We start from the raw sequence: 24,436 nt of genomic DNA, 5'->3' as shown, positions 1-24,436 counted from the left end.
CATTCTCTCTGCACACACGTCACCTGTGTCTATAGCCTCAGGATGACACAGTCCTTACCAGGACACTAACGGGGGATGGTGACTTCTACTTCAAAGGCAGTGGGCTGTCAAGACCCTCTAAGAGTCCCCAAGACATGGGGTGATCCTCTTCCTTCCCCCTCAAGTAAGTGAGAAAACCCCAGACCCTCTAAGAAGAGTTAATAGCTAGATGAAATGACCCATGTGGGACAGGCTCCTTCCTCCAATGGCCAAAGCCGGCAAAGCCCATGCCCTCCTTACAGTGACTGCCAAGAACCCTACCCAGGTTCCAGAGCCAGGGTCAGGGCACAAGTGTGCTTTCCCAGCTCTCTCTGCAGAGCTAAATCTGAAGCACCAGGGCTGTAATCCCGCTTAGCTTTTAATCTGGGAAACAGGAAGTCAACTCTGCACTGTGATGTCACAGGCCAAGGAATGGGATGGACATGGGGGCTTCAGCGCTGCAGAAGAGAGAGGTGTCCTGGAGAAGCCAAAGGCCCCCAGACACATACTCTTCCAGTTATGGCAGACAACAGCTTTGTATCCAGGGGACAATACAAAATCGAAGTGTCAAGACAGCTGGTAAGAGTTAGGCATGGGCCGGAGAGATGGCTCAGTGAGTAAGAGCACTGACTGCTCTTCCGAAGGTCCTGAGTTCAAATCCCAGCAACCACATGGTGGCTCACAACCATCTGTAACGAGATCTGATGCCCTCTTCTGCTGTGTCTGAAGTCAGTTACAGTGTACCTATGTATAATAATAAGTAAATCTTTTTTAAAAAAAGCAAAAGCAAAGGCAAGCAGATTTCTGTGAGCTTAAGGCCAGCCACACAGTAAGACCTTGTCAAAAGAAGAGGAGAGGAGAGGAGAGGAGAGGAGAGGAGAGGAGAGGAGAGGAGAGGAGAGGAGAGGAGAGGAGAGGAGAGGAGAGGAGAGGAGAGGAGAGGAGAGGAGAAGAGAGGTGAGGTTGGTGCGTCACAGCTGGTTGTGTTTTCGAACACACCAGACCAGACAATGGGCTGTTTCTGCAGCTGACACTTGCTGTGCTCACAGGACTGGTGTCCACAGAGCACATCAGGAAGTGCCCAGCTGGCCTGCGCTCAGCCCAAGCTTTACCCAGGCCAAGAACCTGTCTTTTTCCAAATAGCACCAGGACTGCCTGGGGATGTGAGGACGGGGCCCAGCACCTACCTCCTGACTGATAGACTGTGTCGGTTTCTGCAAATTGGAGACAGATTTCTGCAAACCCGGCTGCGGCTGCGACTCCGGCGGCTGAGAGGCCGTCACACTGGAACTAGAAAAGGGCAGAATGCACAGGAGGGTCAGCCTCTGCGCAGGGCCTCTGCCTGCCTCAACAGTGACAGTGACCAGACAGTGACCCATGTCCTAGGCTGACTCGGTGACACTGCCCAGGACATGGGGCAGTCTGCTGCTTGCTTCTGATAGCTGTCAAATGAGCTCGAAGGAAGCAAAAGAAGAGCTGTCACTGGAGAAACTGAGTCACTGCGGTGAGGGCCAGAGCTCCCCTCCACCCACTCAGAGCAAATGCTTTGACAACTGACAGACTTCTATCTTGCCTCAGCATATGCCTGCACTCAATAAAAATAAGTTTATAAATATAAATAACAGACATTACCATCTCATCCCCCATACATAAGCTCTGATTCCCACAGATTTCCGTATACATATGTTCATGTAATATTTTTAACACAAGATAGCCCATGCATATGATTCCAGTCTCTTCTCGTGGTCTATTAGAGCTCTTTTTATATAGAAGATTCCTTTAATGATGACTGGCCATAAGTTAATTAGTTCCTGCTCCTCTTTCTTCCCCATTACAGACAGAACTACAGCAGTTTAGACACACACAGGCACAGGTCTCTGGGCACTCTCTGTGAGTTACCCAGTCACACGATCACAGGGATGCCGCTGTCAGACCAAGCTATCAGCAACTACCTCCACACAGGCTGCAGCGTGTGCCCACTGTCTGAGAGGAACAGGAAGGGTGGTGTGGAGCTTTCCACTCAGCCACAGTAGAGCCTTGCACTTGACAGCCCACTCGGCGATTAGCAGCCATTAGCACGGGCTCAGCTGATAGGCAAACTCCACAGACACACTGACAACCTAACCCCAGACACTCACCAGTCACAAAAATGACAAACTGAAGCTTCTAGGTAGTAGCAGCTCTGTATCCCCAAACCTAGGCTCCAAGTCCCCACAGGAGAGCAGGCCAGGGATAGAGAGCCTCAACTGCCCCCTTTCATTCCCTCCTCAACACGAGGCCTTCAGCAGGGGTCTGGCACTGCCTCTGCCACTGCTGGGAGACCAAAGAAGCGGGGTGGCACTCTGTGGCCTCCTCTATGCAGCCCAGAAGCAGAGGCTCTGCAATCCCACTCAACTGTCGCACAGCTTTCTTACCACAGAGCTGGTAGGTACCATTCAAATGGACGATGACAACAGCTGACACCTATATGTCCTCTGCATCAGGCTATTATCCACCACAGTGCCCTGGTGGCCACCCCTGGAGCTAAGGACTAGTTTTCCTTGAAGGTGGAACCCTCAGGTACAGAAGTCCCAGCAAACCACAAATGACCTGACTAGAAACAACAACCCCGATGGTTGTGATATACCCCCCAATCCACAGACAGCACCCCTCACAAACTGACTACACAATATTTCTTGTTTTGCTTTTGTTTGAGACAGTGTCTCACCAAGTAGCCCTGACTAGCCTGGAATTGACTATGAAGACCAGGCTAGCCTCAAACTTATAGAGATATGATTGTCTCTGCCTCCTGAGTGTTGGGGTTAAAGGTGTGCACCACTATCCTGGCTGAAAACTGTTTAAATAGCCCAGGACCCAGTAGCAAGCTCTACCAGGAGGCTCCTGCCTCTGGAGCCCCTCCCAGAATATGGCTTCCTCCCTGATTCAGACAGAGATGTCGAGAACCCAGAAGGCTATCATCTGAGGAGCTTGTGCTGGCTCTCTGAGGCACATGGCTCAGGACTTGAGTCTCCTAAGGCTGTCGCTGCCAAGCTACAATCTCCTAACATGGAGCACACAGGGCCCCTGCCCCCACCTAGTGGTTCTCTAGGGACTGGTCTCCATCACTGTACACATTACCTTGGGGAATATGGTTATCCAAAGAAATGCTACTCATTAATCAGCTCAGAGGCCCAACCAAACAACGGCAAGCAGAGGAGTGCAGAGCCCCGGAGGCCTGTCCACACTCTTACTCCCAGTCCTCCCTCTGCAAGGCCACACCTGCATCTCACAGAGCAGAAGGTGCGGGGCGCCGTGACAGCCCAGCCTACCCAGTCACCCCGCTCCTGGGGCTCACCTCTTTGGGTCTTGCTGGTCCTGCTTGTTGGCCCATCCTGTCCCGTCCTTGGGAACTATCACGATGTTGGGGTCGTTTCCTTTGTTTTCAGACTTCAGGCTTGGCAGGTTTGCAGGCGGTGGCATACGCCGGGCTGTGGCAACTTTCCCGAGACTCTGTAAGCCATGTCTAGGAATAACTGCAAGGAAAAGAACATGGGGTAGAGCACACACCTCACAGGAGGAGAGAGGCCAAAATACACACCACTGCTCAGACTAAGGAGCCAAGTCAAGCCAAGACAAGTGCTTGGTAGTCACTCCAGCCTCTGCCAGCTCCTCCCCCAGACTAGAGACAAAGGACTGCTGGGATCTGCACATTCTACCTTGGCAGGAGGCCGCTGTGGAGCTCACGCCACGGTGGAGCCAGGCCCAGGAAGCTCAGCCCACAGTGACCACCCCTGCAATATGACATGGTCCTGGCTGTGCGGCAAGAACCCCCAGGAAGGCCTTGTGGGTGGCAGCCAATCCTTCCACTAGGAAGTCAGACCCAGGAAACTGAGAGGGGGAAGGCTATGCAAACGCTGTCACCCCACCTGCCTGCCCAAACTGGCTAGAGACACAAGTGCCTGGCGGGCCTGGCCATCTTACAAGGGACGGAAGCAAAGAACGCAAGAGGGGCCTTCGGCCGGGCCTTACCTGAGGACCTGACAGCGCCTACTGACCTCCCTTTATACTTGTCAAACAGGCTGAGAGTCGAGTACTTGCTTTTCCCATCCTTGCCCTGGGTTATTTGCCCCAAACGATCGGACATTGCGATGAAATGTCATCTAGTAAGGAAATTTTCTCGGCACCGCTCCCGATTTGCCTTTGAAATGGAAAGGGGGGAGGGGGGGTAAGTCACCAATCACAATTCAGGTCCGTCAGGAATCTCCAACATGCTGGAGACGTAAAGACAGCCAGGGACTGTCCCAAGGAAAATGTCCCCAGCGTTCATCCACAGGTGCTCCCTCCAGGTGGCCTGCTCTGCAGATAGCCTGGGCTACCCCACCCCCAACTCAAGACTTGCTGGTAAGAAAGGCTGGAGAAACAGCAGCCATGCAACAGAGCGGGGTGGCTATGAAAAACTATACCAGCACCCCCTCCACTAAGACAAAACCTCAAAACACTGGAAGCTTCTACCCTTCAATATGTCTATCAGCATTCTCCTTGTTTACTCTTAATTCACCCACTCATTCATTCATTCATTCATTCATTCATTCATTCATTTCAACACCAAGTGCCCATCCACTACCAGTGAGCTCTGCTCAATGAAACGGAGACCAAGAGCAGCCTTCACCACCGTCTTCCTTCTCTACATCAGCCTTAACTAGAGACGCTCAACTTGAAACCTGTACAAAGACCATGACTTCCTAACCCTGGGAGCAAAGTATGGAACACAAAGCAAGCGTATCCACCGAGTCTCACAGTCACATGTCCTTAATGGCCTCACGGGGTGACTAAGAAAAGGGAGAGGGAGGCAGCTGTCATAGTGAATCTGCAGCCCTGTGAGACTGTCCTAAAGCTACCTGCGCTAGAATACATCAGTGTTTCTGGGAGGCATCTGGCACCCAGTAAGATGGTGCCTAAGACAGATCCGTACGCCATGACCTCAGACTAGGGAGCACGAGAAGCAACACTCAATTACAACAGGCACACAAAACAAAAGCTGAGACAGAGCCACTGATGTCACATCTGTGTGGATGGAGCCCAGTCTCCTGACACATCAAAGGCGCAGGTGTCAGCTCTGGCACAAAGCAGGCCTGGCCAAGGGCTGCAAGAGTGTGTGAATGCACAATGTGTACCAGGAAATGCCCTGAAGGCCTGCATGTGAGGCAGGAGGTGGTGGTGCACACCTTTAATCCCAGCCATCAAGGACAGGCAGGTGGAACTCTGTGAGTTCCAGGACAACCAGAACTACATAGTAAAACTCTGCCTTGAAAATCGGGAGAGCGAGGGGTGGGGGGATATGGGAGCTGCAGACACAGCTTAGTGCAATAAAGGCATTTGCTGAACCCACAATGCTCGGAACCCACAGTGGCAGAACAGAAGTGACCCCTGGAAGTTGTTCTCTGACCTCCACATGCATACCATGGCATCTGTACACACACACACACACACACACACACACACTAATCTTAACTTTAAAAATGCACATAGAGGACTGGAGAGGTGGCTCAGCGGTTAAGAGCACTGACTGCTCTTCCAGAGGTCCTGAGTTCAATTCCCAGCAACCACATGGTGGCTCACAACCATCTGTAATGGGATCCAATGCCCTCTTCTGGTGAGTCTGAAGAGAGCAATAGTGAACTCATATACACAAAATAAATAAATAAATCTTAAAAAACAATGCACATGGAAGGCTGGAACTCATGTATAAGGACAGCCCTCTGGCCACCTTGGCACTCTCCCCCACGGAAAGACACGGTCGCCCTTCCTCTAGACACGGTCACAGCCACCCCGGCTGTGTAGTAATTCCCTTCCTCACTCAAATCATAGCCCACAGCTGTGGTGGAGGAGAGGTCCAGGAACACCAGGCTCTCTGAAATCGAATGGCACAGGGAGCATCAGACCCACCTCAGGGCCAAGCCCAAGTATGCAAACAACTATGGAGTCCTGGAGAACTTTACAGCGCATGGCCAGAAACTTCCAGTGCTCACTGGCCCATGATCAGCGAGAACCCCCAGCCCCGATCACTGAGCATCAGGAGCAATGAGTACCTGGGACCATGACCCACAGGTCAGATCTCCCTCCTAAACCTCTGCGGATGAGTACTATCTGTTCCGCTAACCATATTCTTCCCCCAGGCCCGGGTCTGAGCCACTTCAGAATAACTAGCATTTCACAGAGCCTCAAGTAGATGCTGACTCAAAAGTCTCCATGATGTTCGAGGGACACCACGTCACCCCAGTCACAGTTGCTAATCACCAAAAAGAGAAGGGAGAGCCCCAAATGTTGGAGATGGCACAAAGAACTAACAGTTGCCATGAGCGAGAAAAGCACCGAGGCGGAGTGTGGAGGTGTAAGTGTGAGCGCTCCTGAGGACTTATGCAGATGCGAAGACACAGCTGCACCGCCATGTCTGGACAGCTCTAGTCATAACAGTCAATACTCGCACAGTCAACCAGGGTCTGTGGGCAGATGAACAGAAGTGTACATGGAACGTTACCTAGCCATAAAAAAAGAAAAAAAGAGAAAAAAAATGAAGCTAACTAACATCTTCACTCGAGCATCATGTTGCCAAAAGACACACTTCACATATGGTAACTTACACATGGAGGTGAGATAGTGCCTGCTACTACTGTGCCTGACAACCTGAGTTCTATCCCCAGAGCTCTCAGGGTGGGAAGAACCAACTCCCACAAGTGGTCCTCTCAATTTTACACATAATGCATGTGTAAAATAAACACATTAAGTTTTTAAAAAGTTGATCTCCAAGAAGCAGACAGAAAAGCAGTACCAACCAGACGCTGGGAAATGGAGAAGGTCAAAGGGAAGGAGAGGGGAGGGAGGGAAGACTGCTGGGCTGGAGGTCTGAACAGAGTGGAACAGGAAAGTCAGGGTAGACAGTGATTAGTGGAGTACTTCAGAACAGCAGGTAGAGTGTATGGACAGTTCCATAAACAACCGTGTCTGCAGCGATGGGCCTGCAAGCCACCCAGATCTAAACGCTGCACACTGCACACACACCGAGATGCCAGACCACATTCCAGAAAAAGAGACAACTGCCTTGCCAAAAATAAAGTTGTGCGGGTTGCAGGCATGGTTCAGTGATTACAATCCCTGACTGCCCTTCCAGAGGACCCAGGTTTGAATCCCAACACATGGTGGCTCAAATCAGCTGTAACCGCAGTTCCAGGGGAATCCAATGCCCTTTTCTGGACTCCACCAACACCAGGCACACACACACACACACACAATACACAGACAAACATACAAGCTAAACACTCATCCACATAAAAGCCTCCAAAAGTCCACTTCCTTATAAACTGGGTAGGATTACACACTGGTGTCAACTCAAAATAATAATCTGAGGCAGAAGAATGGCTTGGACAGAAATTCCCAGTAGTCGGGTATCTATAGGGAGAGTTTTGGTTTCTTTAAAACCCCAGTTATGTGACTATGCTTCTGTTTTAATCTCAGGTATGGCATATGGGGCTGCTTCAGTTTGTCCACTCCCCTAACTCTGATCTTTGCAAGCTATAGGTGGTTTGATTCTGGGCACTCTGGAGAGAGTGTGAGAGCCGAGGGGGCCTGTGGTGAAGGCTGCTGCTGCAGTCTGTCAAGTGGTCCTGAGCAAGAGGAGACATTGGAGACATTCTGACGACGAAGACTGGACTTGCCCCCGAGAAACCCAAAGCCCCAAGCAGCAGGAAGAAGTCTATTTTTTTGTTTGAAAGAGGTCTATGCCCCTTCCTCTCTAACCCTTCTCTTCTAGCTAGTGTTTGGGGTCGGAAGTAGGAACCCAATAAAGCAGCCACAACAGGCTTCCCCGGAGCTGCATTCCATACTCCCCACAACGCAGAGGCAGGAGAGTGAGACTTCAGCGTTAGCCTGGTCTGCAAAGCAAGGCCCAGGACAGCCAGGGCTACACAAACTCTGTCCTGAAACAAACACAAACAAACAAAAACTCCGAAAATAAAACAAACATAAAACACTTGGGGTGACAGCCCAGGTGGCTAAGCGTGCTTACTGCTCTGGCAGATGATCACACTCAGTTCCCAGCACCCGCCTGGTGGCTCGGAACCACCATTTTCTGGCCCCTGGGCATCTGCACACATGCAGTGCACACAAATTCCTGCAGGCACACACAGCCACACACACACATATAAGTAACTAAAGCTGTTATAAAAAGAACATAGAATGCACACATATGCCTTACCCTGAACACAAGCCCAATGCTCACCGTGCGATGGGACAGGGCAGCTTCCAACCTGAAGCACAGGCATGGCAGTAGCCATCTTTGTACCCTCAAGCCTAAAATGGTAGTTTTTTTTTTTTTAAATAATATTTGTTTCAAAGAAATATAGATGCCAAGGGTAAGGGTGGAGTGGAGACCTGTCCAGAGGCAGCAAGATGGATTACAAACAGGGACTGTGGCTAGGTCTGTCCAATGTTACAAGGTCCCTAGACTAAGAACAAGAGTCCTCACTCCCAGAGCCCGCCGGCAAAGGGATGCTGTAGCTGTGACTTAGCTAAGGTCCTGCGGATAGCAAACCAGCTTGCACAGAGTGAAACGCCCAATGCAGTCACGGAGGGTCCTACAACAGGGTCAGTCAGCGAGGTGGGAGGGTGGAGGTAGCTGGGAAGACAGAGGAAAGGACTGAGTTGCAGGAGGCAGGGCCCAAGGAAAGGGATTCTGCCCTAGAGCCTTCAGGGCTCACACACGCATGCATGCATGCATGCACGCACGCACGCACACACAGCAGCCCTGCTGGCAGCCTGGCTTTAGGCCTGGGAGACACAGCTCAGGCACACAGAAGCAGAGGAGATCTGGGTTTCAAGCCACTCAATATGTATAATAAGTTACCACAAAAAACAGAAGCTATCACATGCACGTGCTAACCCTACACAAGGCCAAACCTGGGCACAACAAAGGACAAACTAGACACGGCCCCGCCTCACCATTAGCTTAGGGGCATGCCACCATCTCTGGCCTTAGCAGAGGGACACACACCATTTGGCAGCCACACTCCTGTGGTCCCTGACCACAGTGACTAGTGAGAAGGATGCCCTGCCCAGCACCTCCTTCCCAGCCACACAATGCAGCACTAGACTTAGCAGCATTGGCTTAAACTCAGATGAATAATTAAAAACTGAGCCACGCAGTGAGACCTATGTCCAAAAAAAAGGGAAAGAACAAAACCAAAATGAATATTGGTGAGAAGGGAGACCGGAGCCTTTGTGGCCATTCTTGTGCGCATAACTGGGTTTGATTTTTTTCGAGACAAGGTTTCTCTGTCCTTGCAACCCACTTTGTAGACCAGGCTGGCTTTGAACTCATAGAGATCCACCTGCCTCTTGCTGGGATTAACCATGTATGCCACCACTGCCCCACTAAGGTAAATATTTCCTGTGCCAGAGGACAACTCACAGGACCCAGGTCTCTTCCTTCCATCAAGTGGGATCCAGGGATCGGGTCTTCAGGCTTGACAGCAAGTGCCTTTATGAGCAGAGTCATCTCTGATCTGGCACTGACCAGGTGACAGCACCCTCAGGATGCCTGCCTGGCACTCACCAGAAGGCTAGGGGTTGCCCATCCCCCACCCTCAGGAAAGGGAAAGTCAGAAGCACGAGCCAATCCCAGCACTGCAGGAGAGACACAGGCCCCTCTCGAGGGTTTAAAGCATATCTGGGCAGTGATGGTCTGTAGTGACAACTCTGGAATTCTGGTTTCTTTAAAAACAGAAATATTGTAAGAATATGTTTTTGTTTTAATTCCAGGTGTGAATGCAGGCGGCTGCCCCAGACTGTCTACAGCCACCGTTGACAAGTTTCTGCAATTGTGTGCCGGTTTGCATTCGGTGGACTTTTCAGAGGGTACATAAATGTTGGTTCATTGCTGTTGGTCACAGTTTATTAAGTAGTACTGCACAAAGAAGAAACTTTCCCCCCAAGGAACTCAGCAGGAAGGAGTCTAATGATAATGCCTCCCCTTTTCTTTTTTTTTTTGAGACAGGGTTTCTCTGTGTAGTCCTGGCTGTCCTGGAACTCACTCTGTAGACCAGGCTGGCCTCGAACTCAGAAATCCGCCTGTCTCTGCCTCCTGGGATTAAAGGTGTGCGCCACCACGCCCAGCTTTTTTTTTTTCTTTTCTTTTTCTTTTTTTTTTTTTTGGTTGCCTCCCCCTTTCAAACCCCTGACCTTACCCAGGGATCCCCTTCCTTTTTCTCTCCTATCGTGCCAGGGGTTGAAAGAGTGAAAGAACGAACCAAAAGTAGCCAAAGTCCAACTACAATGGCCTGTGCATGACTGACTTTTTTTTTTTGTATGTGATTACACTGTTGTTCTTTTCAGACACACCAGAAGAGGGAATTGGATCCTAGTGATCGTGAGCCACCATGTGGTTGCTGGGATTTGAACTCAGGACCTCTGGGAGAGCAGTCAGTGCTCTTAACCACTGAGCCATCTCTCCAGCCTCCACCCACAACTGCTTCTTGAACTGTGTGTTCCCAGTGAATGCAACCACTCACTCCAAAGGCACGAGGTTCCTGTGATGCCCCGAGCATGCAGGGAAGTGCAGGGCCTGGGAATCTTCCCCCCACCCCCCACCCCCCAGACAGGGTTTCTCTGTGTAGCCCTGGCTGTCCTGGAACTCACTCTGTAGACCAGGCTGGCCTTGAACTCAGAAATCCTCCTGCCTCTGCCTCCCAAGTGCTAGGATTAAAGGCGTGCGCCACCACGGCCAAGCAGGCCCGCACCACAGCTACACAGCAGTGCACTGAGTTTGGAACCTGCTGCCCACACCTTTGGTATCCCAGACTTCAGTCACCTCACTGCTGACAGGCTACTACTGGTCAAGAACTCTCAAGCGCAGGGCAACTCTAGCCAAGTACAGCCATGTGACTCTTACTTCTGTGTCAAGCCAGCCATCTCTTCCCAGGCACTGGGGATGTTACAGAAACAACCCCTCAGGGGCTGGGAGGGGCCTGGCCTGGGTTCCATCAACAGTCACAGGTGGAGACCACACAAGTGGAAGGTGGTCTGCCCAGGCACCCTGAAAGGTGGAGACATTTTACGCCTGCTCTTTATAAAGTACATTACAGATCTTGCTTAGAACACTGTATGGGTCTTTCAGTCAGCTATTCCATAGCTGTTAGAATTCCCACATTAACTCTCCCCCAGAGCCTGCCTGTTTGAGGCCTGGCCCAGCCTACACCCACCTGGCTCTTCCGCCTGCCAGCTGCTTCTCACAGCACAGCACAGAAGCCCTGGCTGTCGGTGGGCTTTCAAGCGGCTCCAGATATCTGCCCATCTTCTACCCATCCTCACACACTCCCACCCACCCCCAGCTTGGAGGCGAGGACGGCAGGAAGCAAGCCTGGGCAGGCATTGACTGTCAATCAGGAAGCTGCCGGGCCCTGCTGGGCAGGTCAGGGCCCAGTGCCTTGCAGCCTGACTCACACCTGGGTCTATGGGACAGGACTGGCCCAGACACTCCAGGTCCTGGCTGGGAGCGTGGCCCAACCTGGTGCATAGCCACAGCTGTCTGCTGCCTTCTGTTCTTTTTGTAGGTGACAACCTTTTTATCTCCAAACAAAATCTAACCTGGGACGTTAGTAGCATAGAGAAAACTGGAAGACACTGCAGACGCCATGGCCAGCCTGGGACCCTCTTGCCCTACAGTAGCAGCTAAGGCTCAGATGCACTGTGAAAATCACTGGCTAAAGAGAAAATACTGCTTTTAGGCAGATGAGGAAAAATATCCCTCACAAAGACAGCTCTAGAGAAAGAACTAATAAAGACAAGCTATTTAGAAGTCTAAGTATGCACACGTTGGCTCGTGATCTAAAGACGACAGGGGCCCAGGCTGGGATGAAACAAAAGCCACCCAAGAGATTCCGGCCAACAAAGGCACTGACACCCAGGCCACGCCTCTCCAGACAGGGCCCGCCTGTCCAGCAGGTTCTGGCTGGCTGTCCTCCACAGGGTCTGTCTCCCAGCACACTGTTTTATCAAAAGCCATTTCCGGGTAACAGGATTAATTTCACTCAGCATTTGGGTAGAAGCCAGTGTCAGATGACTGACCAGGCAATCTGGACTGGCCTGACTGGGGGGTGGGGTGGGGGCAGCGACAGCTGCCATGGCATTCCTGAGCACCGGACCCCCGCCCCCAGGCACTCACAGGTCCCTGACTCTTCACAACACCCTTTTAGAAGATACCCCTGTGTCAGCATTCACGTCCAGTTGTTGGGACTGAGATCTTATCCAAGGTCAAAGAGCCCAGGGCCTAGACTCCGGGCTGCAGCTGCTGCTGCGGCACCAGCATGATTGCAGTAGGCAGGAAAGATGAGGATGGATCCTGACAGCCGTCAGCCCAGGCGCTCATGGGCGGTCTGCAGATGTCAGTGCAGGATGACAGAGCCCTAATTCACACCCTGACTTCACAGGCCAGGCTTTCTCAGGGAAAGCCCATTCTCTTCACAGCCTCCCTGATGCTAGTACCATCTCCTGCCTTCTCAGTCTTCGCCCTCAAGACCTGGGGAGTGCATCAACCATACTGATGAAGCACCTCTGCCAGCTCAGAGCACGGTGGTCACTTGGAGAGGCTATACCATCGAGTGCAGCTAGCTAAGGCCACGGCTGGGAGGCACCCAAAGGAAAGGAGGTAGATGTGGAAGGTAGGGCAGGCCATCATCAGACAAGACAGCAGAACTATGACCTGCCCAAAAAGAGAGCAGGTGAGGTAAAAAACCTAGGAACCGGAGGCTGGAGAGATGGCTTAGCAATTAAGAGCACTGACTGCTCTTCCAAAAGTACTGAGTTCAAATCCCAGTAACCACATGATGGCTCACAACCATCCATAACAAGATCTGACTTTCTCTTCTCAAGTGTCTGAAGACAGCTACAGTGTGCTTACATATAATGATTAAATAAATCTAAAAACAAAACAAAACAAAACAAAACCTAGGAACCGGCTACTGGGTGGGCGACAGGGCTCAGCAGGACAATGGTGCTTGCGGCCAGGCCTTATGTGCAGGTGTGAATGAGAGCTGCTCCTCCCCCATGGCTTCAGATATTTAAACATTCAGTCCCAGATTATGGCATCGTTTCATGGAATCTCCAAAACATCAGTTCAAATATTTACATCACGATGCATAACAGGAGTAAAATTAGGTATGAATTAGCAATGAAATAACTTTATGGTTGGGGTCCACAGCATGGGCACTGTAAAGGGCTGCGGCACTGGGAAGGCTGAGAACCTCGGCTCTAGGAGGTGCAGCTTTGCAGAAGTCTCTCAGGTCAGTAGGGTTTTTAGCTTGGCTCACTTGCTCTCTATTCTCCCTGATGAAGATGTGATCTTGGGCTGGAGAGATGGCTCAGCAGTTAAGAGCACTTCCAGAGGTCCTGAGTTCGATTCCCAGCAACCACATGGTGGCTCACACCTATCTATAATGGAATCTGATGCCCTCTTTGGGTATGTCTAAGGACAGCTACAGGGTACACACGTACATAAAATAAGTAAATATTTAAAAAAAAAGAAAAGCCGGACGTGGTGGCGCACGCCTTTAATCCCAGCACTCGGGAGGCAGAGGCAGGCGGATTTCTGAGTTCGAGGCCAGCCTGGTCTACAAAGTGAGCTCCAGGACAGCAAGGGCTATACAGAGAAACCCTGTCTCAAAAAAAAACAAAAAACAAAAAACAAAACAAAACAAAACAAAAAAACCAAAAAACAAAGAGAGAGAAAGAGAGAGAGAGAGAGAGAGAGAGAGAGAGAGAGAGAGAGAGAGACTCTGTCTCCAAACCAAAAAAAAAAAAAGATGTGATCTCACTTCCCAACTTGGTGGCCTACTGTCAGGTCCCTAGCTTGCTCCCCAAAGCCATGTGGTAGACAGAGAGTAGCCACTTTCAAAGGTGTCCTCTGACCACTTCACAACATACGATAGCATGAGTGTCCTCAAACACATTACACACATGCACACACACACATTTTTAAAATGTAACAAAAATTAAACTTTAATTTTCATAAATTTACTTATTAAATCTCACTCAAAAATTAAAGAATAACACAAAACCCAGGCAGAAGATCAGAACAGCCATCATTGTGCCGGCTCTGCCAAAAGGCATCTGCCTTAGGAAGGCCCAGAGCCAGGAGCAGTGATGCCCGTACCCTCAGCCTTCAGAGGTAGAAACAGGAACATCATTCATTCAAGGCCAGCCTGGGTTACATATGTGAACCCTGCCTGAAAAAAGAAATGTTTTCTAACTCCACTGTTTATTTCAGACATTTCAATGCTCACAGGCCAATACATGCTCCAAACACTGGACCACTTGGTGCTGTGGGACACAGACATATGAGCAGCCATCTGGTATTCGGAGAACAGAAAGTCCCAAACATCTCATATATACAAGGCCAGGCAAAGAGCACCGGAGCTGCGCTGGGACCTCCTGCCTGACGTATCACCGTAAGCGGCACAGTAAAAATAACACACGGGGGCAAAGAAACCTTATTCGCAAGAGCAAGATCACACCAACCTCGAGCTGCTGGCTTTCTGCCTGACCTCTGGTGTAAAAACAGCAGGGAAATGAAGAGGAATCCAAGCAAGAGGATTCCACAGGTGTCAGCGTGGGTCAGCCCAGCTCGGGCCACCTCCTTCAGGACTTCTCTATGTGGCATTCAGAAAAGCAGGCCGTAAGGGCAGCTCAGAGGTTGAGTGCACACGGCTCTGACAGAGGATCTGAGCTGTCACTCCAGCTCCAGGAGATCTAAGCCCTCTTCTGGCCTCTGTAGACACCTGCACTCACAGGCACACCCTTTCACAGACCCACACTCAAGCACGCACACACACAATTCAAAAAATAAAAGAGGGGGCTGGTGAGATGGCTCAGTGGGTAAGAGCACTGACTGCTCTTCCAAAGGTCCTGAGTTCAAGTCCCAGCAACCACATGGTGGCTCACAACCACCTGTAATGAGATCTGACACCCACTTCTAGTGTGTCTGAAGATAGCTACAGTGTACTAATGTATAATAATAAATAAATCTTTTCAAAAAAATTAAAAATAAAAGAGGGAGTGGAGAGATGGCTCAGTGGTTAAGAGCATTTGCTGTTCTTGCAGAGGATGGGGATCTGATTCCCAGCATCTATGTGGTGGCTTACAACCATCAGTATCTCCAGTTCCAGGGGACCCGACTCCCCCGACCCCTCCTAGAGTCAGTGCCCACTATTCAGGTAAAACACTCATACACGAATAAAAGTATATATATTTTAAAAGCTAAATACATCTTCAAAGAATGAAAGAAACCCAGGTTTGGGGCAGGTAAGATGGCACAACAGGTAAGTGCTTGCTTTTTAAGCCTTGGTCCTAAATTCAATCAGGAAACCACATAAAAGTGGGAGGAGAGAACTTACTCCCAAGCTGTCCTCTGACCTATGCACCACACAAACACCCCCCCACACCCAACACATACACTCACACACAGTCACACACACAACACACCCCACACAAACACCCACACCCACACACACAACACATACACTCACACACAGTCACACACACAACACACACAAACACACACCACACACATACAATGCACACACACACACACACAACACACACAAACACACACCACACACATACAATGCACACACACACACACAACACAAAACACACACCACACACACAACACATACACACACCTACACCACACCACACCACACACACACTAGCAAAGCAAAAGTAGCAAAGTAGCCCTTAGGAAACAGCGGTGATCCCACATGTCCATTCCGAGTCAGAAGCTGGTCCGTCTAGACAGCTGAAGCCAGGCCTGAAACACCACAGCCAAGGCTCTCTCCTCTGTGGAGACCTCACCAAGGACAATCTGCTTGCAGATCCCTGAGTTTGAAGCCAGTGTGGTCAACAGAATACAGGGCAAGTTCTAGGATAGCCAGGGCTGCACAGAGAAACTCTATCTCGATGGATGGATGGCAGGTAAGCAGGCAGGCAGGCAGGAAGGCATAGAGGAAACAGGACTGAATTGTGGAGTTCTAATGAGCTACGGTTTATTATGGGAGATACCACCAGAGGACTCTGAGCCCAAATTAGCACCAAAAACTAAAATAAGAAACAAAGCCACTTTCTTCCCAGGCTCAGTTCTCTTGCACTCAGTTCACAGCCTTTCCATGGCCTGACACACATCAACCTCCATTTGTAGTCCTCAGGCCCCTTCCTTCATCAGGGCTACAGCTCAGACAGCAACGAGCTTAACCTCACACAGCCTCCCATCAGCCCACTGTCCAGTCCAGAGCCCGCTGCCAAGCCCTAACACTACCTTACATCTCTCCCCAGTCCCATGTCCGAAACACTGGGTTTGCAGCTTGTCCCAACCCCGCACCAGCTGTGACTTAAGGCCAGATTCCTCAGGGATTAAAGGATAAAAGGGACCTGGAGTGTAGCTGAGTGAGTGGTGAGAGGACCTGCCTAGCCTGCACAGGGCACTGGGCTCATGCTGAACATAGTAAGCGCAAGCGCGCACACACACACACACACACATATACACACACATACACGAGATGAACTTGCTAGATCTATGTTAAGAAACTAGACAGTGAGCTGGCTGTGGCGGTTTACAATACTAATAAGGCTGAAGCAGAAAGGTGTGGAGTTTCGGGGCAACCTGGGCCACCCAGAGCATTAATACCACACATGACCCAGAACAGATGCCCTGGGGCTGTTGTCTATCCAGACTGCCAGTGCCTGCCCAGTAAAACCTCAGCAGCTCCCATCCCTCCACTATATGCAGCAAGTAAGGCCTGAGCTTCCCCAAGACAGCTTCTGCCCACCTTGGGGCTCCTGCTGAACAGACCTGCTCCTCCACACACAGGAGACCTGTCTTCAGACTGCTGTCCACCCTCAGAAATCACGAGATCCAAGTTGTGATTGTACAGGACCTGTGGGCCAGCCCCTGTATGAGCCTTCAAAAGACAGGTGTACTATAATTCTCAGAAAATTCTCTTGAGCTCGGCAGTCCACTGTGGGCACACTTTAATCACCACCACACTGTCCCAGTTCCAAGGCTCCCACGTCAGGAACACAGGGACAATCAGCTGCTCGGTTTTCTTTCTATAACATCTGTTTTCTTTTTGCACTCGTGATATAGCTTTAATGTTCGTGTGTGTGTGTGTGTGTGTGTGTGTGTGTGTGTGTGTGTGGTGTCCCCAGTACTCACATGAGAGAGCCAAGCATGGCTGGACAAGCCTGCAGTCTCAGCACTAGGAAACTCACCAACCAGCCAACCTGCCCAAAAAGCCCACCTCAGGCTGGGAGACCCTAACTCAGGGCACTAAGGTAGAGCGTGAGAGAAAATGGACACAATATGCTCCCGGCTTTTCACCCCATATACAGCAGATACTCACACGATTACATGCATGCATCGTACAAACAGGTCGCACACAGGCACGCAACTCTCAGATTCATGGGCCATCTCCCATCTCCAGCAAGGCCACCTGGTCGCTCGGAAACACCCGCCATGATGTGACTTGCCTGCCTCCGGGTTTTGCTCTCTATTCTACTACAGGTTTAGGTTCCCAGTTCAAGAGGTCAATGAGGGGTGGTATACAGCTCAGGAGTAGAAAGCTTGCCTAGAACAAACAAAACCCCAAGTATCATCCCAGCACAGCAACAACAACAACTTGTTTTTTAAAAAAAAATTATGGGGTGGGAATAATGGGTCATGTCGTCAATCCCTGCATTTGGCAGATCTGAGTTCAAGACCAACCTGTCTACAGAGAATTGAAGGTTAGCTAGGGCTGCATAGTGAACATGTATCTAAAAAATAAGTGAAGAAAATAAGGGCAGTGATGGCACACACCTTTAGTCCCAGCACTTGGGAGGCAAAACAGGCAGAACTCTGTGAGTTCAAGGCCAGCCTGGTCTACAGAGTGAGTTCCAAGACAGCCAAGGCTACAGAGAAAACCTGTCTCAAAAAACAAATCACCAAACCCGAACTCACAGAGGCTAAGACTGAATGGACAATCAGGGAGCCTGCATGGATCTAACCTAGACCATCTGTATATGCTAACGTCGTGTAGCTTGGTGTTTTTGTGCGGCACCTAACAGAGAACACGGGCTGTTTCTGACATGTTTGCCTGCTTGTGCCTAATCTTTGCAACTTGCTATGCCATGTTTGGTTGACAACCTGGGAGGCCTGCCCTTTTCTCAAAGGAGGCGTGGATGGGGAGGAGGAGGTGGGGGGACGGAGGAGGTTAGGAACAGAGAGAGGGTGGGGAAACTGTGGTCTGGATATAATATATGAAAGGATAAATTAATTTTTAAAAAAAGAAAGAAAAATTTAAAAAGAGTAATTTAAAAAAGAGGAAAAAGAAAAATACCATCCACGAAGCTCACACAGCATTGTACCCCAGTTCTAAATAGATTTGCTATTTGTGTAGATGTGTATAAGGGAAATTTTAAAAAGGAACTAGAGAGACAGACAAGCAGAGGAACACTTGGGGCCGCCATCCCGCCACCTGCAGCTGTCCCTGAGCCCTGCAGCTGTGACTGTTTACACCCCAGGCCTCTCTGTGGATGACGTCACCCACAGCAAGCTGGGATCTGGGCAAACAGGAATGCGGTTGTGGGCCTCAGGCAGGAAGCAACTTTCTCATCGAGGGAGAAAGCAGTCCTGTCTACCACTGAGTCCCTGCTGCCTCGGCTCAACCCAACTCAGCACAGAAAGGCAGACCCAGGAGTGATGTTACCCCAGTAACCACCCGATCCTCTGGGAATTCTATGCCACAAAGATGAAGTGGGGACAAACTCCGTGCAAAGGCTTCTGTGTCAAAACACAGAGGAGCCAGGGAGTGGAGATGGGACAGGTGGCTACTTCACAGCCACCGCCAGGTGACAATGCCAACCCCCAGATGAACGCAGAGCCTGTGCTACAGAAAGCTTCAACTGCTATACCAGGCTGGGCTCAGGGGGGTGGGCAGGCATTGTGAGAAGACTGCGACCAGCGGCTTCCTCCTGAGACTCTGTGCTCAGCGGCAGACCTCTCAATCAGAACCATGAACAGAAGGGCAGTGCCGCCGAGGCTGGCTCACAAAATACTCCAGTTGCTGTGTCACGCACACATGTGCACTCATCTCAAATGGCCACTAGTCCCATCGGCTGGACTCAGAGCAACACCACCCAGACATCCAGCGGTGTCCTGCTGAAGGACCACCTACTCTTCTAGAACTCTTCCAGAAGACGAGAGAGAACCCGAAATCCAGCGGCAATTTTGGTGGCAGCAGACTGACATGCCACAAGATGAGGGCTGTTACTCAGAAGGAACACACCCTGGGATGCCAGGAAGTAGCGGCTGCCTCAGAATCAGAAAGGCCCAGGAATGAGCCTGTCAGACTCCCTACAGAGTACCCTGGCTAAGAGAGGTCAAAGGGCACGGGGACAGTAAAGGGTACAAAGTAAAAAAAGGAAGCTAAGCAAGAGAAACCAGGAGGGGGCTACCACACCCTGCGTCCTCTCCCCACATCTTAGCCAAGCAGAAGTATGCTCTAGCAGCACACACACACACACACACACACACACACACTTATTCAACCTCTCCCCCTGCCTCACATTAAATCAAGAGTGGAAGAAATCATAAAATTAAAAACCCAAGAAAAATTCCTGGAGTTGAGAAACCAGAGACTAATCCAAGACACAGAAAGATCACACAATGACACCGGGAGAACAGGTGACATCGGGCGTGTTTTCTCTGAGTCTGCCTCAGCCCCAGAAGAGCCCCCTTAGAATGAAAGGAAGCAACGACTCCCAACCCTCGACAGTTTCCGGTGAGAGTCACCATGGAGACCAGCCTCTGGGCGTGTCCGAGGGAATTTCTAGATTAGGGTGGCAGCATCCCAAGGGCTGGGGTCCTGGACTGAAGAACTGAATAGCAGAATTCATCTCATGCTTTTTCCTGGCTACAATGCACCGTGACTTCACACTCTTACCACCATGACTGCCTCGTTGTAACACATCACACCCTTCAACTGGGAGCTTTGATTGCAGCACAGGGAGGTCGCTAATGCAGACCTAACAGCCAGCAGCCCTTATGGGAAGAAAGAATCCTTTCAGACTCATAGGTTCCTTCACCCCTCAAAAGGTGTCCACATGCCAGGCATGGTGGCACACGCCTTTAATCCTAGCACGTGGGAGGCAGAGGCAGGCGGATTTCTGAGTTCGAGGCCAGCCTGGTCTACAGAGTGAGTTCCAGGACAGCCAAGGCTACACAGAGAAACCCTGTCTCGGAAGAAGAAAAAAAAAAGAAAAGAAAGGAAAAGAAAAGAAAAGAAAAGAAAAGAAAAGAAAAGAAAAGAAAAGGTGTCCACACAAAGCAGTCGATGCCACCACACCAGGCCATTCATTCTAGCCCACCAATGGCTAACTCAGTACTCAGTTTTTAATGATAAGACTGCTGAGCTCTGAGGGTAGAACCGCTGGACCAGTGAGTCCCAATGCTGCCTGCCTCTGGACTTGACTTTACTTGGTAAAAAACAGCCTTGTTGGGTTGGAGAGATGGCTCAGTGGTTAAGAGCACTGACTGTTCTCCCGAAGGTCCTGAGTTCAAATCCCAGCAACTACATGGTGGCTCACAACCATCTGTAATGAGATCTGCCGACGTCCTCTTCTGGTGCATCTAAAGACAGCTACAGTGTACTTAGATATAATAATAAATAAATCTAAAAAAAAAAAAGAAAGAAAGAAAGAAAGAAAGAAAGAAAGAAAGAAAGAAAGAAAGAAAGAAAACACAGCCTTGTTGTTTAAGACAGTGGCTGCCTTCTGATGCCTCAGTTTCAGAAGATGACACCGGAAGGAACAGGAAAATAAGCTCGAAGAAACAGGCAAAAATGCCCCAAAATGACAGCCACAGGTCACCTGAGAAGGCAGCAGTGCTGTAGGGAAAGAGCCCAGCCAAGACCAGGACAGAGGCTCCAGGGTGTGAGACCTCAAAAGCCACTCAAGGTGGAAAGGCAAAGCCTAGTCTGCCCCCGCCCCCAACCTCAAGGCGGCAATAAAGGAGATGCGGAAACCTTTACGGCTGGTCTTCAGCTCAATGGAGCTGTGCCCTTAAAAGGGACTGTGGGGGCCCAGTGTCCTCCTCCCCCTTCTTTTAAGGCTGTCCTGGTAGTAGTTGATATGTAGACCAGGCTGGCCTTGAACTCTCAGAGAACAGCCTGCCTCTGTCTCCCAACTGCTGGAACTAAAGGCATGCACCACTGCCTGGCTTTCCTTTCTTTTTCCTCCCTGGTTGGTAATGGGTTGAGCATCACATGCTCCCATCAACATGTGCTGCCTTGTCACAGGGCCAACCAACCATGGACCGGACGCTGCAGAACTGTGGACCTTTGTCCTTCTTCCGTAAGTTACCACAGGTATGTGTTAACAGTGACAGGAAGCTCACCAGCAGAGACAGGCTATCGAAAGCAATGCATCTGGTTCTAGACATTTTTGTCCTTCAGCTCACTGACCGTCCCTTCTGTCTTTATGTCACTACCTCCATGACTGAGGCTTTCATGACATCCTCATACCTGGTGGGACAGCCCCTCAGCTCTGTTCTTCAGGAATGCCCTCATTATTTTTGGCTTTTTGCATTTTCAAAGAAATTTAAGAAATCGGTTTGTATATTTCTAAACAAATGCCAACAAGAAGAGGCTGCTGGGGCCGCTCCTGGAATTACATGAAGCTGGAGATCAGTCTAGGCAGAAACTACACCCTCTCAGGACCACGCTGGCAAGCCTGTGGGGCCGTACATGGCAGCTCTGGGCACTGCCGGTGCTGTGCTAATCAAGCCACAACTGGAAAGGCATGGTATCGCTGCCACACCCTGCCTAGGACTGACAAAACACACAGGCGCATGCATTGAAGACCCGAGACTGTTGGTGCCTCGTGATCTAACGGAAGTAGGCCAGATGCCCATCACCCTACAGTGGGTAAACACTGTGTTGACTATTCAGCAGTGAGAACAAATAAACTCAAGGCTGTGTGGACGAAGCGCACAAAGTGATGCTGGAGGAGAGACAAGTAAAAGGCGGAGAGCTACTCTGCAAAGGTCGGGGACAAGCCACACACAGAAGAATGGACCCGACATGAACGTAAATGTGCAGAGCAATTTTAAAATAAAAGTCATAAACACAAGAGAAAATATACATAAATTTCCACAGCTTGGTACACAAAGCCCACTCAAATAGGTGCAAAGAAGATACCAGCTCCCTGCCCCCAGGGAGAACGCAAAGGTACTCAAAAAGGAGTTTGTATCAGCCTTGAGGGAAAGTCCAAAATCCAGAAAAACAAACAAAATCTCTGTCCACAGAGGCTAAAACAATTCAAAAAGAAGCCAGGTTTGGTGGTCCATGCCTATGACTGAAGGCTGAGGCAGCAGAATTGCTGTTAGCTCCAAGCTACCCTGGGCTACACAGCAAGACCCTGTCTAAAAATAAGGAAAGAAAAGACAGAAGAAAAGAAAGCCTCAATAAGTTCGAAAACCTGACTTCGGGGACTGGGGGCGGGAGTGCGGGCTGGATGGGCGCAGGCTACAAGGGTCAGACAAGCCCTCAACCACTGAGTTCCACCTCTAGCTCCTCAAACCCTCAAATCGATGAAGAACTCAGGCCCTTTGAAAAGCAGAGGGACCCACTCCAAGTTCAAGACCAGCCTGGTTTACATAGTGAGTCTCATGTCACGGACAGATACCTCCTTTCAACAAACCAACCAACCCAAAAAAAGATTTTAAAATAGAGAATTTAAACAACCTGGTATGTTACTCACACCTGCCATCCTAAACTCAGTAGGCAAAGAGGGGCGTTGGGGGTTCCCGGGGGTACCTGCCTTTCTCATAAACCAGAAAAAAGGGGAGGTGTTCTGGAGAGAGAACTCAGCAGGTAAGACCAGAATCTGGTTCCCAGCACCCACAACACGCAGTTCACAGCCACCGTGTAACTCCAGCTCCAGGACACCTAGCGACTGTCCTCTGGACTTCTTTAGCCGCCGCTGCCGCTGCCGCCGCCCCCACCACCGCCGCCGCCAGCACCACCACCATGTACACACAAAAGAAAAGCAAAACCCATCTAAAACTAAACAAAATCAAAACCACAGCCTGCAGAAGAAAATGCCACAAATAAGCCAGGACATTACACAAGAAAGATTAAAAAAAAAATACATGTGAACTCAGAGGACATGCTGTGACTTCAGACAGTAAAACCCCAACACAGACATACCTATGTCAAGCAACCAACTATTAAAGGTCGGGAAAAGGCACTGGGGAGATGGCTCAGTGGTTACAACCACTTGTGGCTCTTGTGGAGGCCCTGGGTTCAGTTCCCAGCATCCATACGATAGCACATATCCCTCTGTGACTGCAGTCCCAAGGGACCCAGCCCCATCCTCTGATCTCCACAGGCACCAGACTCAGTTAACTTGAGAATCAAGAACCCAGGTCAATCCAACACACTGATCCACCTAAGAAGTAAGTGCTGGACAAGAAAACCTTGGACCACTGGGAACAGCCATATCGTCCACAATGCAGCCAGCTTTGAATGTTCCTGCCGCCCCCCATGAGGGTCATGCTTTTATCAGTGGGACCTGGGCTGCCAAGATCAGGCTGATTCGGCCAGGGAGCCGTCTCTCAGTGCCACTCCTCTCAGGTCAGGCTCACTTTCCGCCTGCTGACCCTACACCACCACTTCTCAGAAGACCTCAGGCCATTATGAGGAGAAGGACTCCAGCTGAGGGGTAATTTGTAGAACAAAAGCTGCAACCAGGGCTAGGGTGTGGCTGGGGTGGGTCAGGCCAACAGACCAAGGTTCAATCCCAAAAGCAACAACAACAAAATTTTTGTGACATAAATTTTTTTTCTTAAAACAAAACAAAACACAAAACAAAACAGAATGGCAGCACATAGCATAATCCCAGCATTCCTGAGGCAGAGGCAGGAGCATCTCTGAGTTCCTGGCTAGCCTGGTCTACACAATGAGTTTCAGGCCAACCAGAGATACATACACATTGAGACCCTGTCTCAAAAAACATAATAACTTTTATTATTTTTTTATGGGGGGGTATATGTGTAGATGAGGACAACCTGTGGGAATTGGCTCTCCCATCCATCCACCCATCCATCCATCCCATGGATCCTGGGATTTCACTCAGTCCCAACACTGTGCCTAGAGGCAAGCACCTCCATCTGCTGGGCCAGCTGACAGGAGAGTGATCAGCCACCACACCACACCCACTCGGGCCAGTCCGAGCACACCACCTGACACTACTTCAAGTCACATGCCTAGTCTAGAGGCAGGAGGAGGATGCTGACACCGGGCAAACCCCATTTTGCTGGGGATGATGCAACGCGTAGTCCACGCAAAACAAAACAAAA

At 50.2% G+C, this 24,436-nt stretch overlaps 1 protein-coding gene across 13 annotated transcripts in view; it reads right to left on the bottom strand.

Annotated features, from left to right (window-relative positions):
* The window catches only part of Prrc2b (proline-rich coiled-coil 2B), an 83,507-nt gene that overhangs the window by 47,885 nt on the left and 11,186 nt on the right, over positions 1–24,436 (bottom strand). For all 13 annotated transcript variants that reach the window (XM_006497948.4, XM_006497951.4, XM_030249906.1 and 10 more), the window contains exons 2-4: positions 4,027–4,195; positions 3,353–3,530; positions 1,206–1,308 (exon numbers count right to left, since the gene is read on the bottom strand). In XM_006497948.4, coding sequence (XP_006498011.1) covers positions 1,206–1,308; positions 3,353–3,530; positions 4,027–4,141 — 396 coding nt within the window. In that variant the 5' untranslated portion in view covers positions 4,142–4,195. The remainder of the gene's footprint in view (positions 1–1,205; positions 1,309–3,352; positions 3,531–4,026; positions 4,196–24,436) is intronic.

The sequence above is a fragment of the Mus musculus genome, chromosome 2 (genome assembly GCF_000001635.26).
Source record: "Mus musculus strain C57BL/6J chromosome 2, GRCm38.p6 C57BL/6J".
NCBI classification, from domain to species: Eukaryota; Metazoa; Chordata; class Mammalia; order Rodentia; family Muridae; genus Mus; species Mus musculus.
This window is presented reverse-complemented; position numbering and strand designations above follow the sequence as displayed.